At 35.6% G+C, this 14624-nt stretch overlaps 1 protein-coding gene across 2 annotated transcripts in view; it reads right to left on the bottom strand.

Annotated features, from left to right (window-relative positions):
- Positions 1-14624, bottom strand: part of jbug (filamin-type immunoglobulin domains fbug) — a 120725-nt gene that overhangs the window by 77990 nt on the left and 28111 nt on the right. Inside the window, exons 5-15 of one of the 2 annotated variants that reach the window (XM_073079842.1) lie at positions 13907-14049; positions 11478-11701; positions 9805-9946; positions 8637-8800; positions 8075-8250; positions 6549-6661; positions 5684-5865; positions 3982-4224; positions 2473-2599; positions 1659-2076; positions 658-830 (exon numbers count right to left, since the gene is read on the bottom strand). In XM_073079842.1, coding sequence (XP_072935943.1) covers positions 658-830; positions 1659-2076; positions 2473-2599; positions 3982-4224; positions 5684-5865; positions 6549-6661; positions 8075-8250; positions 8637-8800; positions 9805-9946; positions 11478-11701; positions 13907-14049 — 2105 coding nt within the window. Of the gene's footprint in view, positions 1-657; positions 831-1658; positions 2077-2472; positions 2600-3981; positions 4225-5683; positions 5866-6548; positions 6674-8074; positions 8251-8636; positions 8801-9804; positions 9947-11477; positions 11702-13906; positions 14050-14624 lie in introns of those variants that run through there. The other variant, XM_073079841.1, reaches the window with a different exon arrangement.

Below are 14624 nucleotides of genomic sequence, written 5' to 3'. Positions count from 1 at the left end.
TTTTCGTTTTAACAATGTAAGTTTGCCTCGTCCAGCTTGGTAGCGCCCAAAATAGGCACTATTAGAAAATACTTTCCATTCCCTATTGGCGAGGAAAATTTAAACAAACTGCAACTTCTATCTAGTTAAAAATTAAACAAAGTTATGATCCTCATAATGGCCAGTTTAACAATATTTTAGAGGCTCACCGCTTTGCTTCCCCGTGCATCGTAATCGTTTCTCGTGAAAGCAATTTAAACCAACCCCTCTTATCTCTAAATTAAATTAAAAACCACCTAGCAATGCTTGGCTTGGAAAAAGAAGGAAATTATATTTGTTACCTTTTGTACTTTACGGTGGCAAAGGAAGTTTAATATGTATTTTTTAATTACGATTAACAGAAGCAATTACATTACATGTTTTATTTTGTTATTTATATTAAAGCCAAAGTGTATTTATTCCACAATTATTTAGTTCTTTTTTCAATTCTACCGTATTGTTTTAAATATTATGGTGTATATATAATTTACAACCCATCTACATCTGAGGACAACCCACCTGTCCTACATCCAATGACAAGTGAAGTGTAATATACATATGCTACAGGTATATAATACATATATACTGCTTCGTTAACGTACATAGGTAAAGCCAATAATTGTCATGTGATCTACTGACCCGGACTGCCATATCTCCGTACGCGGTCGGTTTCCAGCGATGATAAAGGACTGCTCTGATCCAGATTGTCCTGGGACCCGCTGTACGAACTGTACATCTTGTAGTTTGTACGCTTCTCCACAACTCGCTTTGTCGTTGTCACTGGACTGTACCTCTCCGTAGGGCTGTTGACTCTGAGCAAAACCAATTTATTTTGATAATGGTTGAAAATTATTAATGCGGTAATTCAATTTAATGAAGTGCACGAATTAATTAATTACGATCTATGGTTTGCATGCTGATTGGAATGTAAAGCAAAATAGCAAGCGTTCGAAATATTAAAGTTTAATAATACTAAAAAATCCCGGAATTGCTTTATTGAAGCTGTGGAATATATTGCTGTGGTCATATGTTGAAAAATAAACTTTTACTACAAAATTGTATATAACATTCGTAGGTTAAATAACATTTTGTACCAAATCCGGTATTAAATTAACTAATTGCATCGGATAAAAGATGATCTCTGCAAAAGACGTGACTTTCCGACGCTAAAAATTTTGAATCGTAGATGCTTTCAAGCTCAAAAGAAGATTATTACGATCATTTGAAACGTCAAAGTACACTTAAGAACTTGATTAGTTCATGAATGGCTAAGAGTAATAGTGGAGATTTCGTATTTTAAAGAATTTATAGAATTTGACTGCGAATGTCATTATCATATTAATAAAAACCAATATTCGTTTCAAGCTGAAATTTCGCTTTCATTGGCAGTTAACAAAATGTAGGCAACGTTCGAAAACCCTAATGATGCACTTCAATTAACCAATTTGTTCGTTTTGGGTTATTCAAGCGAACATTACTAGCTGATTATATAACGTTTATACCGAGAATTGATTGGTGCTCCCTAATTAATGCAAGCTATCGAGGCTCAAAATGGAAACATAGCAGTTCGTGCCTATTACGTGTGCTATACAGTTCACTGACTATATAATAGTAAGGTATGTTTCGTGCGTCACACGTACCGGTTAATTGGACTCCCTGTTCTATTCAAAGGGTCTTTCCTCGTTAGGGGGCTGGTTGTACGCCCGATCGGACTTGTCGCTCTATATGGGCTGCTAGCTCTGAATGGACTGCCAGCCCTGTTTATATCTAAGCGAGATCCGTTCCCCAAATGTTTCGAAGTTATTGGACTAGTTGTTCGGTTCCTGGGGCTCTCGGAATCGTATCTGTAACTTTCCTTGTTGAACCTCGAACTAGAATATGCGGAATCGGTCACGTCGTAAGCTTTCTCCTTAACGTCTGAACCGAAAGATGACTTGTAGTAGTCGGAGGAATCGCGACGTTCTTCTCTCCGGTCGACTGCATTCGTACCATGTTTGGACGTATTTGAGTCGTATACGTTAAACTGGTTAAGTGGACTTTCAGACCGTAATCGTGACACTGAAAGGAAAAAGTCAAATTGTATGCATGCGAATTTACAAATTTAATTGTAAGGTACCATAAGAACTGTAACATGGCAATAAAATAAATATTACGAAGAATAAAATTGTAAACAAGTTATCTGAGAAAAGCTGACGTGTGACGCTGAGTGGTTCCACTGTAACTCTTTGTGGTTCCGCGAAGATGGCACTACTGCCACATCTATTCCTGTCTTAACAGTGACTTAGCTGTGTTTTAGTTTACGTTATACTTACCTCAGATACTAAAATAGAAACAGAGATACTAAAATGAGACGTTCCATATTAGTGTACACAAGCAGCAACGTATCGGTAGACATTAAGGGGAATTAATATCAGTTACAGTTGTCCATGTTACAAATAAAGGTGTTTTTCATACCTGGGCTAGATATTCTTGCATAAGCAGGGGAGGGACTTGCGCTGTCCCGCGGCTTTTTTGAACGAGACCCCACTCTGAACACATGCGGGGATCCATGAACATCGTATCCGTTGAAATAGATGTATAACTGAAATTAGTGACCATATTAATTAACCAATAGATCACTACTGATGAATTATAATGATGTTCTGGTTAATATTCCACAAAATGGCACCTGACAGTATTGTGATTTATTAGACATGCGTATAATTTGTTATTAGAAATATTTTAAACTTGGTATGTATACTAATATTATAAAGAGATAAAGTTTGTAACTCTGTTTGTTTGTAAGGGCTAATCTTCGGAAATACTGAACCGATCATGATTTTTTTTCACAATCAGAAAGCTACACTAAGTATTCAGGTGTGTGGGTACGTACCTCTAATAATTTCTGCTTGCGATTTAGAAATAACTGCTTTAGTTTACTGCTATAAAGCTCAAATTATGTTTATCTATATTACAGAAAATACAAAAAAAAACTGTGTTTAAATATTTTATTGTATGGACTATACTTAGAAACAATTGAAGATAATTAATTTTTTAGGCAATGACACAGTAAATGTTAAATCCAAAAGACTTAAAGTAAAAATTCTCTTTTAATTCCGAAGAGTTCTTGCGTTAAAATTGAAAAACTGCGCTTCGGAGATGCAAGCCAGCGGAAGCGCGAGTCGAAGCGGGTATTAAATAAAAATATAATTTATTTATAAAATGTGTTTGAGTTCAGAGCGAAGCATCCGAATTATTTTCGGGAATTCATAAAAATGTTGTATTCTTAAAATTATGATTGTAAGCGCATTTGACATTTTATTGTTGTGTATTATGTGTGTGTTGTGTTGTTGTGTGTTGTGTATTGTGTTGTATGCAAAACGCGACATGGTTGTCTGCGCTGCGTATATTTATTACTGGCTCCTTGTTCTTGATTAAACTATATGTTTGTTGTTTTATGTTTCTGGATATTATGGGATCATTCATTCACTTCCTTATTAGTAATACGGATAATAAAGTTATAACATTTCGTGCTATGGTATATGATATGTAATATATATATATATATTTACTTTTTATGACAATAATATTTTTTTGTTATGCCACAGTATAAATTACGTAGACATTTAAACATATTACATTTTGTTTCATTCATATTTGAACTTTTACAGATACTTCTATTTATTGTTTTATGTTGCGAAAATATATGATTATCACTAGAAAATAACAAGCTCTGTTATAAAATAACAGCTTTACGAGCTGCGTGTCACAGCTGTCATCTAAACAATCTACCCCAAAGGGAGGTCGGCTTCGATACCCACGAGGAAGACATCTAAATGTTACTGAAATAAATGTTTTTGTATGTGTCTTATATTTTTAGTAACTTTTGTCTGTGTTCCTTGTGTCATGCATCTATGACAGCAGAAACATAAATGTAGGATTATCTTTAGGGATATGAATGTAGGAAGGGTAAGAAAAACTTACTCTATGTTTTCCAGGCGCCTTTGGCATGAAAGTAGCACGGTACTTAGTGGCAGATAGTTTCTCCAGTGCACACATAACACTTCGCTTATCATGCACGATATCCAGTTGTAAGTCCCCTTTCACACCGCATCCGCTGGTGTCCAGCTCAAAGGAGTGCGGCTTTAGAGGTTCCGCGCCTTCAAGCGCTCCTGGGCTTAGACGCACGCCTGCTGGGTCGAAGACTTCGCAGGTGAATGGGCCGCCCTGAAATAACAGAACTTCTTAGCGACTTAGGAGGCCTAACAATTCACCTTTGACCAAAGTGGTGGACTATGGCCTAAGGCCGTCTGAATCTGAGCGGAGACCCGTGTTCAGTAGTGGGACAATAATGGGTTGAGGGCGACCTGATTAATAAGAAATTATAATTTTTTCGCCACAAAACAGCAGTGTTAAGTGTACATGTACACGCGTCCCAACTTAGTCCTCAGAGATGGCAACGCACCTGTAGATGATCACAAGTAGAAATTCTATTTCGTATATATTTTAAGCAGAGTTTTTTAATCAATACAAAGCAATTAGTTTTCTTATAATATTTGCTATAAAATTATTCCATTTTCTACGGTTAAAACACTAATAATTCTGAGCGAGCATGATATTAAAAATTTAATATCTTTTGATTGTTCAACCGTATTTGCAAGCAGCTTTAAGTTCGCTTACCTTATAATCTTCCACAGAAATATATTTTAAATTGAATTTACGATGTGTCAAGTACATGTTTTAAAACTCTTAATATGTTGTAAGATAAATATGGTCGAACCCTTTGTAGTTCGAATCCGGCGGCACCACCGCCATACCTATTTCTGTCTAGTAACAGCAGTATTAAGCGCTGCTGCGTTTCGCTTCGAAGGGTGTGGTAAGGGAGATATCCGAGGAGTTTTAAGTTAGTCCTTAAGGGGAGCAATGCATCTGTGTCCAACCTCAGGTAAGATCCTAACCTCATCATCATGGGTAGCTGTAATCTCAAAAGACCAGGTCGACTGAATGCTCGTTTGCTACTGCAATATTATAAAAAAACTTATAAGTACTTCATTTCTGTGTATACTCGTATTTGAACAAGCAGACATTTGTATGCAATAATACATGTATTATTTATTTTTCACTGCCCTAATTGAATTATCGCAGTATTTAATTTATTAATACTTTCACAATATGCCACGTCACGGTCGTTTTCACGTATACTCCTGATAACTCATTTGCGTAATGTAAACAGTTACTTATATTTATGATTTAACTCATTTTTGGCGTTAATTCTCATACTTTATGTTAAAAAATATAGAATTTATATTTTTTATTTAGAACGTTTATAACTTAACTGACTACTTATATGTGAATTCTAGGATTGTCCTTTATTTTCTTGTAGATATTTACATTAAATGACCCTACTATTTTTTTTCCTTTTTTACCACGCTTTTTATTAGCTTGGGTTGTATGTATGTATGTAACAAAATCTTTGAACTCGATTTTACCTACTTTGAACAGTAAGATTAATTTTAAATGTTGAACAATTATCAAGAACCGATGACGCTATACGATTTTAATAATTTTATCCCATTCTCCTCATTAGGATTGTCAGGAATCAGGATTTTCCTCGAGAGATTTCAGCATGGTTTTTAGTTTTTAAACTATAATTCTATTTTTAGTTACAATTTAAAGGAAAATATACCTGAATATGTTCGCCTTTGTAAGTAATAGCAATGGTCCAAGTGCCGGCTTCATCAGGTTGGAAGGTGGCACTTGAAGCCGTGGTGCCGGGTGCTGAGGGTGGGGGATGCCGGGGTTCTAGCGGCACCGCTCTCCCACTCGGTGAGTGCGCTGTCACGTCGATGTCTTCTCTCCTTGGGGCACCTGGGGTAGCAATTTTCATTCAAATGTTGCAAAACTGTAAGGCCTAAAGCGATTACTGTAGTTGTCTGCCCGGGTTATCTTTAATGCCACATATACCTACGCTTATTTATTTTTAAACAAATGCAGACAGTAGAAACATCCGTTGAAGCTTGTCGAAGCAACCATAAAATGTAAAATATACTGACGTCATAATATACTGACTCTTTCATTCAACTATAATATTAACTTGAATGCGTTCCTCGCTCGATTTAAGCATTCATCATTGCTATCGTAGAGGATTAAATTGAAAAGTCTAAAGAATGTAAAGCCTTATAACGTTAAAATTTGATTTCAGTAGCAAAAATAATGCTCCACCATAAAAAAATAGCGCACGGGGTGTATTTACAAAAGCCAAACTAAAAATACTCTTTAACTTTCCTTATTCAAGTATTATTATATCTAAATATATATAGCTCAAAGGTGACTGACTGACATAGTGATCTATCAACGCACAGCCCAAACCACTGGACGGATGGGCCTGAAATTTGGCATGCAGGTAGATGTTATGACGTAGGCATCCGCTAAGAAAGGATTTTGATCAATTCTACCCCCAAGGGGAAAAAATAGGGGATGAAAATATTACTTCGTAACGCGAGGGAAGCCGCGGGCAAAAGCTCGTTATCTATGTTTTAATATTTGTTTACCTGTAGCGCTGACTAGAACTTCCACAATGCTTCCTGCTGCACAGGGTGCCATTCCCGGCGGAGGTACGGTGACCAATCGTGGCAACACTCTGAAGAAGTACCTTCCGTCCACCCTGCAAAGGTTCTTATATTACGAACTTCCTTTTTTTGGTTATATATAGCTTATGTTAATGATTTAGAAAAAAGACTTAGCCTTCCCAAAAAAATAATTTAAGTTGTACTTCAAAGCTAGCAATAGACAGGTGTCTTTCGTTTTGACGAGGAGGAACCTTCAAAAGGTACCCGACGCCATGGGAGTGACGCCGGGTTATGTGGGGTTTTTACCGCACTAAAACCCCACCGGTGGCCGTCCTCAGCGTTTGGTGGAGAACTCCGGGATCTCCAACGGAACACAACCGGAGTCCTCCTAACGCGATGTCCTTCTATCGGGCTCTGCCCTGGGGGAGCAATTTACGCTCGTCTCACATCCCCTGATGATTACAGCGATATTCGACCACACAAAACCGCTGTCCTTCCCGGGGTCGCTTGCTGGACGGTTTGAGCTCCCGCTCTTGCCGCCCGCAACCCCGGAAGCCCCTTTTAGTCGCCTCTTACGACAGGCAGGGGATACCGTAGGCCTATTCTGGTCCCGGTTCTACAGGGACAACTTAAACGTCACCTAGTTTTTCTTATTCCGTGACTACGACACCGAAAAATCTTACACGTATTTTGCGTTACAAATATTTGTGATCTAATTAAATTACTAATTTATTGCAATTCTATGTCAAGTCCAAATGCGACCATTTAGTCCTAACTGAACTACTATACTTATGAATAATACTAGTAATTTGTAGGCAATAATGATTCATGTTTACATATATAATTATTGTTCTTGACATTCTGGACTTAATTACTACGAACAAGATTCACTTGACGTCATCCACAGTACAGAACAAATTAATGGATAATTAAAAAATCCCACAGCAATTCCACGTAGATGCGATTAACACTGTGACGTGTATTTTAAATGGTATTTAAAAAAAAATTTTTAACATGCTTCGGCGATTATTTCGTCAATATTTGTGTAGTTACTCGTAATATTAAGAAGCATTGTAACTATCATACTTATAAAAGAAATCCACGTTATGGTAGAAATAATGTATCTGTGGATAATATCTCTCGTTTTCATTACAAGCAGTATCTACTTTAGTTAAGTTTAATCCGATGGTTAGATAGGATCGTTAAAAACTTGACAGATGCACTATTTAATAATATTAATGACAGAATCATTGGTAATTCCTTCTCCGTCGGTTTTCCTCTCAGAGTGAAAGGGGCTTAGGCCATAGACCATTGGTAAACTTTACTCACAATTAAGAGCTTTTTTAGAACTTCAGGTGTGCAGGAATCTTTATGTTTTTCTTCACTGTTAAAGCAAGTCTTTATTTATTTCTAAGTAGCACATTACTTTGAAAAATCGGATTTGCGTGTCTAGAATTCGAACCTTAGGCAATTCGAAAAATAGCTTGAATTAATATAATAAGGAATACCTTATATCATCCACCGTTAGAACAATTTCATGCATGCCGGCATGCTCCGGGACGAACTCCCCGGCGCCACGCGAGTCCAGCTTCAACCGGGACTCTTGCTCCAGTGGGTTCACGATAGACACTTTCACCTCCGACATCGAAAGCTCGTTGGATATGCTCTCAACTTTTATGTATGTCTGTAAGAAAAAAATGTAAATCACTGGTGTCTGAGTTACAAGAAAATTCAAAATAAAAAAGAATTGGGATTTTTTAAATGCTATAAATCTGAAGATTTTATGTGATGTGGAATTAGGTGAAATTGTAGGTGGTGTAAATTATTATTTTTTTGTCTGAGGGGAAATAGACAAGTTAAGGTAAGTCCAGAAAAAAATCTTTAATAATTCTTAAAAATATTTTCAGTTTTTTATTTAATATTCACTTTAAATGTATATAAGACCCGTGACACAAAAGGAAGGTGATAAGATAAATAACAATTTGATATATACATTTCGCATTTTTCCCAGATTTCACTGAAAAACAACACAAAAATTAAGTTAACATTTTTTTAAATGACGATATTTACCGGTTCGCCCACCCTTCCCGAAGTGGAATCCAGAGCGACTCTTAGCATGTCATGTACTGGTGGGCGAGGTGGCACGTTTTTGAACTGCGTTACCCACGCCATCACACCCAAATGCTCGGAGTCATTTTGACTCATGTCTTTGGCTGATAGTACTGGCTGGACACCTGAAATATTTTTAAACTACTTACTCCACACTTGTTTCTGACTAATAAAGGGGTAGGGATAGGGTTGACCACTGCTATGTTCTGGTTTGAAGTGGTTCCAACACCGTCCGCAGGATTTTGTTTTCGCTAATACCTACATTATTTTAATATATTACTCTTCTAGATACTTGAATAAACGATCGACTTGGTACTTGATCATTCAGAAGATCCTACGATGACAAATATGCAAAAGAGTCATAAATATTTGAAAATAAACACATCCTTTTCAAAATCTATGTACACCAAAAATATACAACAATTAAATAAATAAATTTTAATTTAGGTAAAATAATAAATTATTACCTATACGACAAAATGTAACTTTTGACAAAATGTAACGCTGTTAAATTTCACTGTTACATATGTGTTCAGATAATTATCTGAACACATATGTAACAGTGAACAAACGAATATATAGTACTTTAAAATATATTATTTTTATACAGCGTCGTAGTAATTAAAGACCACAAATTCCTGTTGGCTATTACTTCCGAATGGACATTATCCCTTTTGTAATTACAACCGGACATTTTGTGGAACTCGATGTAGGTTTAACAGTTTGAATATTTGTATTGATTGCATGTGCTTTCAATTGTGTTTATTAAATATAATCGAGCAGGATTATAAAATATTAATACACAAAGTAGATACATAGTTATTTAAAAAAGTTTCAATTTATCAATTTCGCGATAGGACGTAAAAAATATTCGAATTGTTTTAAAAATTTAAACCTCGTTGCGCAATTTTATTAATGTTAATAAATGGAATGCTACACAGAATAAAATTATACGCGGCCTTTTCTACTGTTATTCTCCGTATAAATCTGACTGAATAAAGGAAAAACAGATAATCCTTCTGATGGAAATGTATTTGATTTTGCAAGGTGTATTAATTTATTATGAGTATTCAATGCAAACTGAGAATTAAATTCGACAGTCGTAAACAAAGGATGCGAGTATATTTACCCAGTTTTTTGGCAGCATCTATAGCCATCTGATTGTTTTCCTCCCACCGGGCTGGGTCCCTCCGTAGCCGGCTGGGTGGTGGCGCCGGACCACCCATAGAACGTACCAACTCATTTGCCACACGCCCGTCATTCCAATCAGTCTGAAAAATAGATTAAGTAAGGGACTGTTATGAATATGCGTGCTTTATACTTTTGGTTCTATGTTCAATTGGTATTAGAAAATTAGTCTTAAAGTAAACTAATCTTAATATTTTTATTTTTTAAAGGCTCTGTGTATTTTTTATAATATGGGAGTAACAGACGAGTATGCAGTGCACCTAATCAACCTCAGATAGGATTAGATATTACTACCTAAGGTCGGCTACAGATGCACCGCTATCCCTAAAAACTAAGCTGGAACGACTCGGAAAAGTACCTACGAGTATGTTTCCCTTACCACGCCCTTCAAACAGCAGTGCTGTATACTGGACACAGCAGCGTTTGACGTTGCTGTTGTGAAGCAGAAATAGTTGTGTTGGTGGTGCCTTCGGAGTCAAACCACAAAGGATTCTACCACCCTCCAAAGCCACATTATCTTTATGGGAATGCTATTGTAATCTATAAACGGAACACCACACCCTCGCCTAAATCTCTAATGTGAGAAGTTGCTAAGTGTTTTCTCGTGGTATTCGCCGGCGTTGAGATATAATTCACTGACAACATAACTAATAACTATACTCAGGGTAGCTTATTGGCCTCTTAAATTATTAGTGTTTGGGGCGAAAATATGGAAATATTGCCGGCTGCTACTTTATTTGTTTGTAGGGTAAAAGCACTGTTACAGTATTTATTTTTTGACCTAGTGGGTAGGTTAGGTACGTATTGTTTATGTATGTAATAGCAATACTATATAAACTATTGGCAATGAATTAAAATGCACAGAAAATGAAGAAAAATATAGAAACCGGAAAGTTATTTGTTGATTGTGTTGGTACATTGCGTAGCCTTTATTATAAACACGATTGCAATACTTGTAAATAACTATACTGTTATGGTATGTAATATATATCAAAGTTTGAAATTCAACAGCAAAATTAATAAAAGCTTGAAAAAATAGTAACAATTATAAAATATTAGTAGGTACATAAATTAAAATCTATACTTATGTGTTAAAATCGTGAAAAAGATTCATATTTATGATTGCTATCATGATAAAATCAGAACTCAAAAGGAAAATCATAAAACTAGAATATATTTCTATGAAACACTAGCTGTGCCCCGCGGTTTTACCCGTGTTAAAAAGTAATTCTAACGTGGGTGAAGCCGCGGGGCACAACTATATCTAAAATATAAGTAGCCTAAGTTACTCCTTATTACAAAAGCTACCTGCCAATATAAGTCCCATCAAAATCGGTCCAGCCATTTCAGAGATTAGCCGCAACAGACAGGCACACAGACATTTTAAAAAAATGTTATTTTGGTGAAGGTATGTACCGTATATTCATATGCATTTAGTAAAAAGCGGTTATTTCAATATTAAAAACAGACTCTCCAATTTTATTTATATGTATAGATAAGTATATCATACAAACATAATTTTGCTAATAGTGTTAATATTTATCTACTATAAGTTGTTAGTTTAATACAGCATTGTTAGTGGTATTTAGCGATGTAAATGAAAAACTGACTTACGGTGAAGTTCGTAATCGCCCGCTCTAGCCTCGAGTTGACCCATTCCAAAGTGGACCTGTAGCCAGCTGAGCCAGGCTTCATGAAGTAGGACAAGTAAGTCATGCCTGACAGCTCGTCTAGCCACGGAGACGCCAGGTACTCCGGCTCCAGCACCATCGGGACATCCAGCTCCCTGTGTGCCAGCTTCATCGCTCGACGGCAGTTCTCTATTGCTTCATGACGATCTGAAAAGAAAAAAAATGTATGACGATGCATGAACTATAATGACATGTGTCACGTTTTGGTGACAATCTGAAAATGAAATAAATTATGTAGGAAAATGCAAAATCTACAATGATACGAGTACCTGTCACGGTTATGACCCTGTACACGTTCAAGTACAGGTTATTAAGTACAGGTTGGGCACAGGTAGAAATCATTTAATTAAATTATTTTACTACCGTGGGAAGGCTCGCCCGTTTGCAAACGTATGTTAATCTTTTTTGCAAATTCAACACAAAGTCCCTTAAATATTTCCGACAAACAGTAACCTATTTTAAATACAATAGAAAAGCCGTTATTTTCTCGTCATGCCTGTATTGTTCAGTAGTTTTCAAAATAAACCTGTACCGTACAGATAGCAAACAAAAACATGATTTTAAAAACCGTTCTAAAACGATATCAAAACAAAAAGTTTTTAGGGTATTCGTAAAGTACGAACGACAATAAACTGGTAACTCATAACAAATATTTATTCAAATAAAGAGTTCGTTATAAAGTTTATTAAAAACCTGTTTATAAACAATAAATAACTGGTAACGTTTACTACTCAAATCTTCATAACAAACATTTATTAAAATAAAAGTTCTGTATAACATTTATTAAAAACCCATATATGAACAATAAATAACGGTAACTTTTATTACTTAAATCTATATAACAAACATTTATTCAAACAGAGAGTATGTTATAACATTTATTAAAACGCTTTAAAACACAAACAATTCGCAACAAACGAGTATTCCAATATTCCTTGTATCGATTCAATATAATTTAAATGAAAATTCCATTCGAATATTGGGAAACCATTTTGTTATTCATCTATTGAACAATTCAATTCACTGCAATGTAATTAAGTTCGCGAAATAATTTGGAATATTGGTTGTATCAATTTGGAATTTAATTCAGACTAGGCGCTTCTCGGGTTTCTTTGTAGTAAATACAATTATACATTTAGTTTAAATTCTTATTTAAACTATGGGCAAGTGCCAATCAAGTACTATCAACTGCTGGGCACGGGTCTTCTCTTGTAATGAGAACCTTTAGGTCATAGTCCACAACGCTAGCTAAATGCGAATCGGTACACTTCACATACGGCTGAGTTCTTTTTTCTAAGATCTCTCAAGGATTCAAGTTTCCCCACGATGTTTTTCATGAAATGAAATTTGAAATATGCACAAAATTTTGAAAAACAAATACGAGTCTTGGATTAGAACGTTTAAGTCTATGTGTTTCACCGTTAACACCGCGGTTGTAATATAATTTTAACACTAATAAATTTTCACCCTCTTACCACTTCATCTCATGTGATTTTAAATCTCTCATTGGCAATAATAATCGTAATAACAATATTCTAATGTTACTTAGGCACAAACACATGCATACGAGTAAATGCTTGTGGGTGGTATTTATTGTAGAGTAGGTATATTTTTATCTAGAAAACTATGTGCACTGCATTACTGCTCCTCTTAAAACTATATTTATTTAGAAGTAATTTAATCCAGACGGATACAATTCAAATCCATATCTCTGTCGCGAGCAAAGTGCTTACTTTGCAATAGCCAAACAACAAGGTAAAATCACGCCTCCTTTACAGTATGCCGATTGTAGATACGGCAGTCTTGTAGCGACTGAGATACATTGACAAACAACAGAAAGCTCACTTAGTTTCTTTAGATGCAGCACCTGTTTAAAATAGACAAACGACGGAGGTAAAAGAATTGGTATCTGCGGTTATGATACTGTAATTGTTCATTCACTTTGATGCTTGTAATAATTACTAAATATATGAAATTGAGTAATTAACATAAGAATATAATCTTACAAAAAATAGACATTATTTCTTTCATACTATGACATTATCTCCGTTTGAACAATAGACTTTCTAAATTCACAGCTGGACATAGGCTGCCACCTAAAAAGTTTTATTCTGGTATGCGCGATTACCATGGTAGATCGACAACACGCCGCTTACATCTATAATAGTACATACAACAATATTTTCTTTATACAACAAACATCTCTTACCATCATCAATACCATGCTCTTTATTTCTTAATTTATGGATAAAAAATTGAACTAAATTAACAATATAACCATGTAAACGACATTGAGACATAGCTCGCTTTAATATAATAACAAGAACTTTAGTATATTTTCTAACAACTCACTTAGTTCCTTCCAGTGCGGGAAGGCGCCCGGCTTGCAATAGTCGAGCAGTGCAGATAAGAGCACGCCACTATTCCAGTCGGTCGTGAGGTTGCCGACGCGGCACTCCGGCAGTGCCGCTTGCAGCCACGATAGCATCAGCTTTCTGGAATTAAATTCTACGTTATTACTCGGTATTTTTGTGTGAAATATTGGACGAGAACCCATTAAGTTATGATCGAAATCTCGTATGTTGGAACGAAATGGAATTTAGCGCAAAATGTTACGTTTATCATGTTTGTGGTGGAAACTAATCAAGTCATCAATTATTTCCTAATCTCATAAACATGGAAAGGGTTATGCAAACGATTTGCCAATATAAAACCGTCATGTTAAATGGCAGGATGTAATGCAATAGGTTGATGTGTGTGATACTGTGACTCGTAGACATGTTTTGCTTTTTTGGTTAAAATGTCCACAGTTTTGACGTTTTCTTTATTAGGCTTTTTATATTTTGTGGTGTTATGCGGGTACAGCCATAGTGATATTAGTTAGTATACGACTTTTATACCAACATTAAGACATAGATACTTATATCTTCAATTTACTTTGTGACAACTTATGTTCATATTTGTCTTTACCGCGGAAGCCCGCATCACCACTCTTTTAGGCTTTATAAAAATTCGACATAAGACTTTCTAATGCATATCTATCATTGACTGTATCGTAGAATCGTGGTTA

Source organism: Epargyreus clarus, unplaced genomic scaffold (genome assembly GCF_041222505.1).
Source record: "Epargyreus clarus isolate Ecla_fem2 unplaced genomic scaffold, WU_Ecla_fem_2.2 ptg000014l, whole genome shotgun sequence".
In the NCBI taxonomy this organism is placed as follows: Eukaryota; Metazoa; Arthropoda; class Insecta; order Lepidoptera; family Hesperiidae; genus Epargyreus; species Epargyreus clarus.
This window is presented reverse-complemented; position numbering and strand designations above follow the sequence as displayed.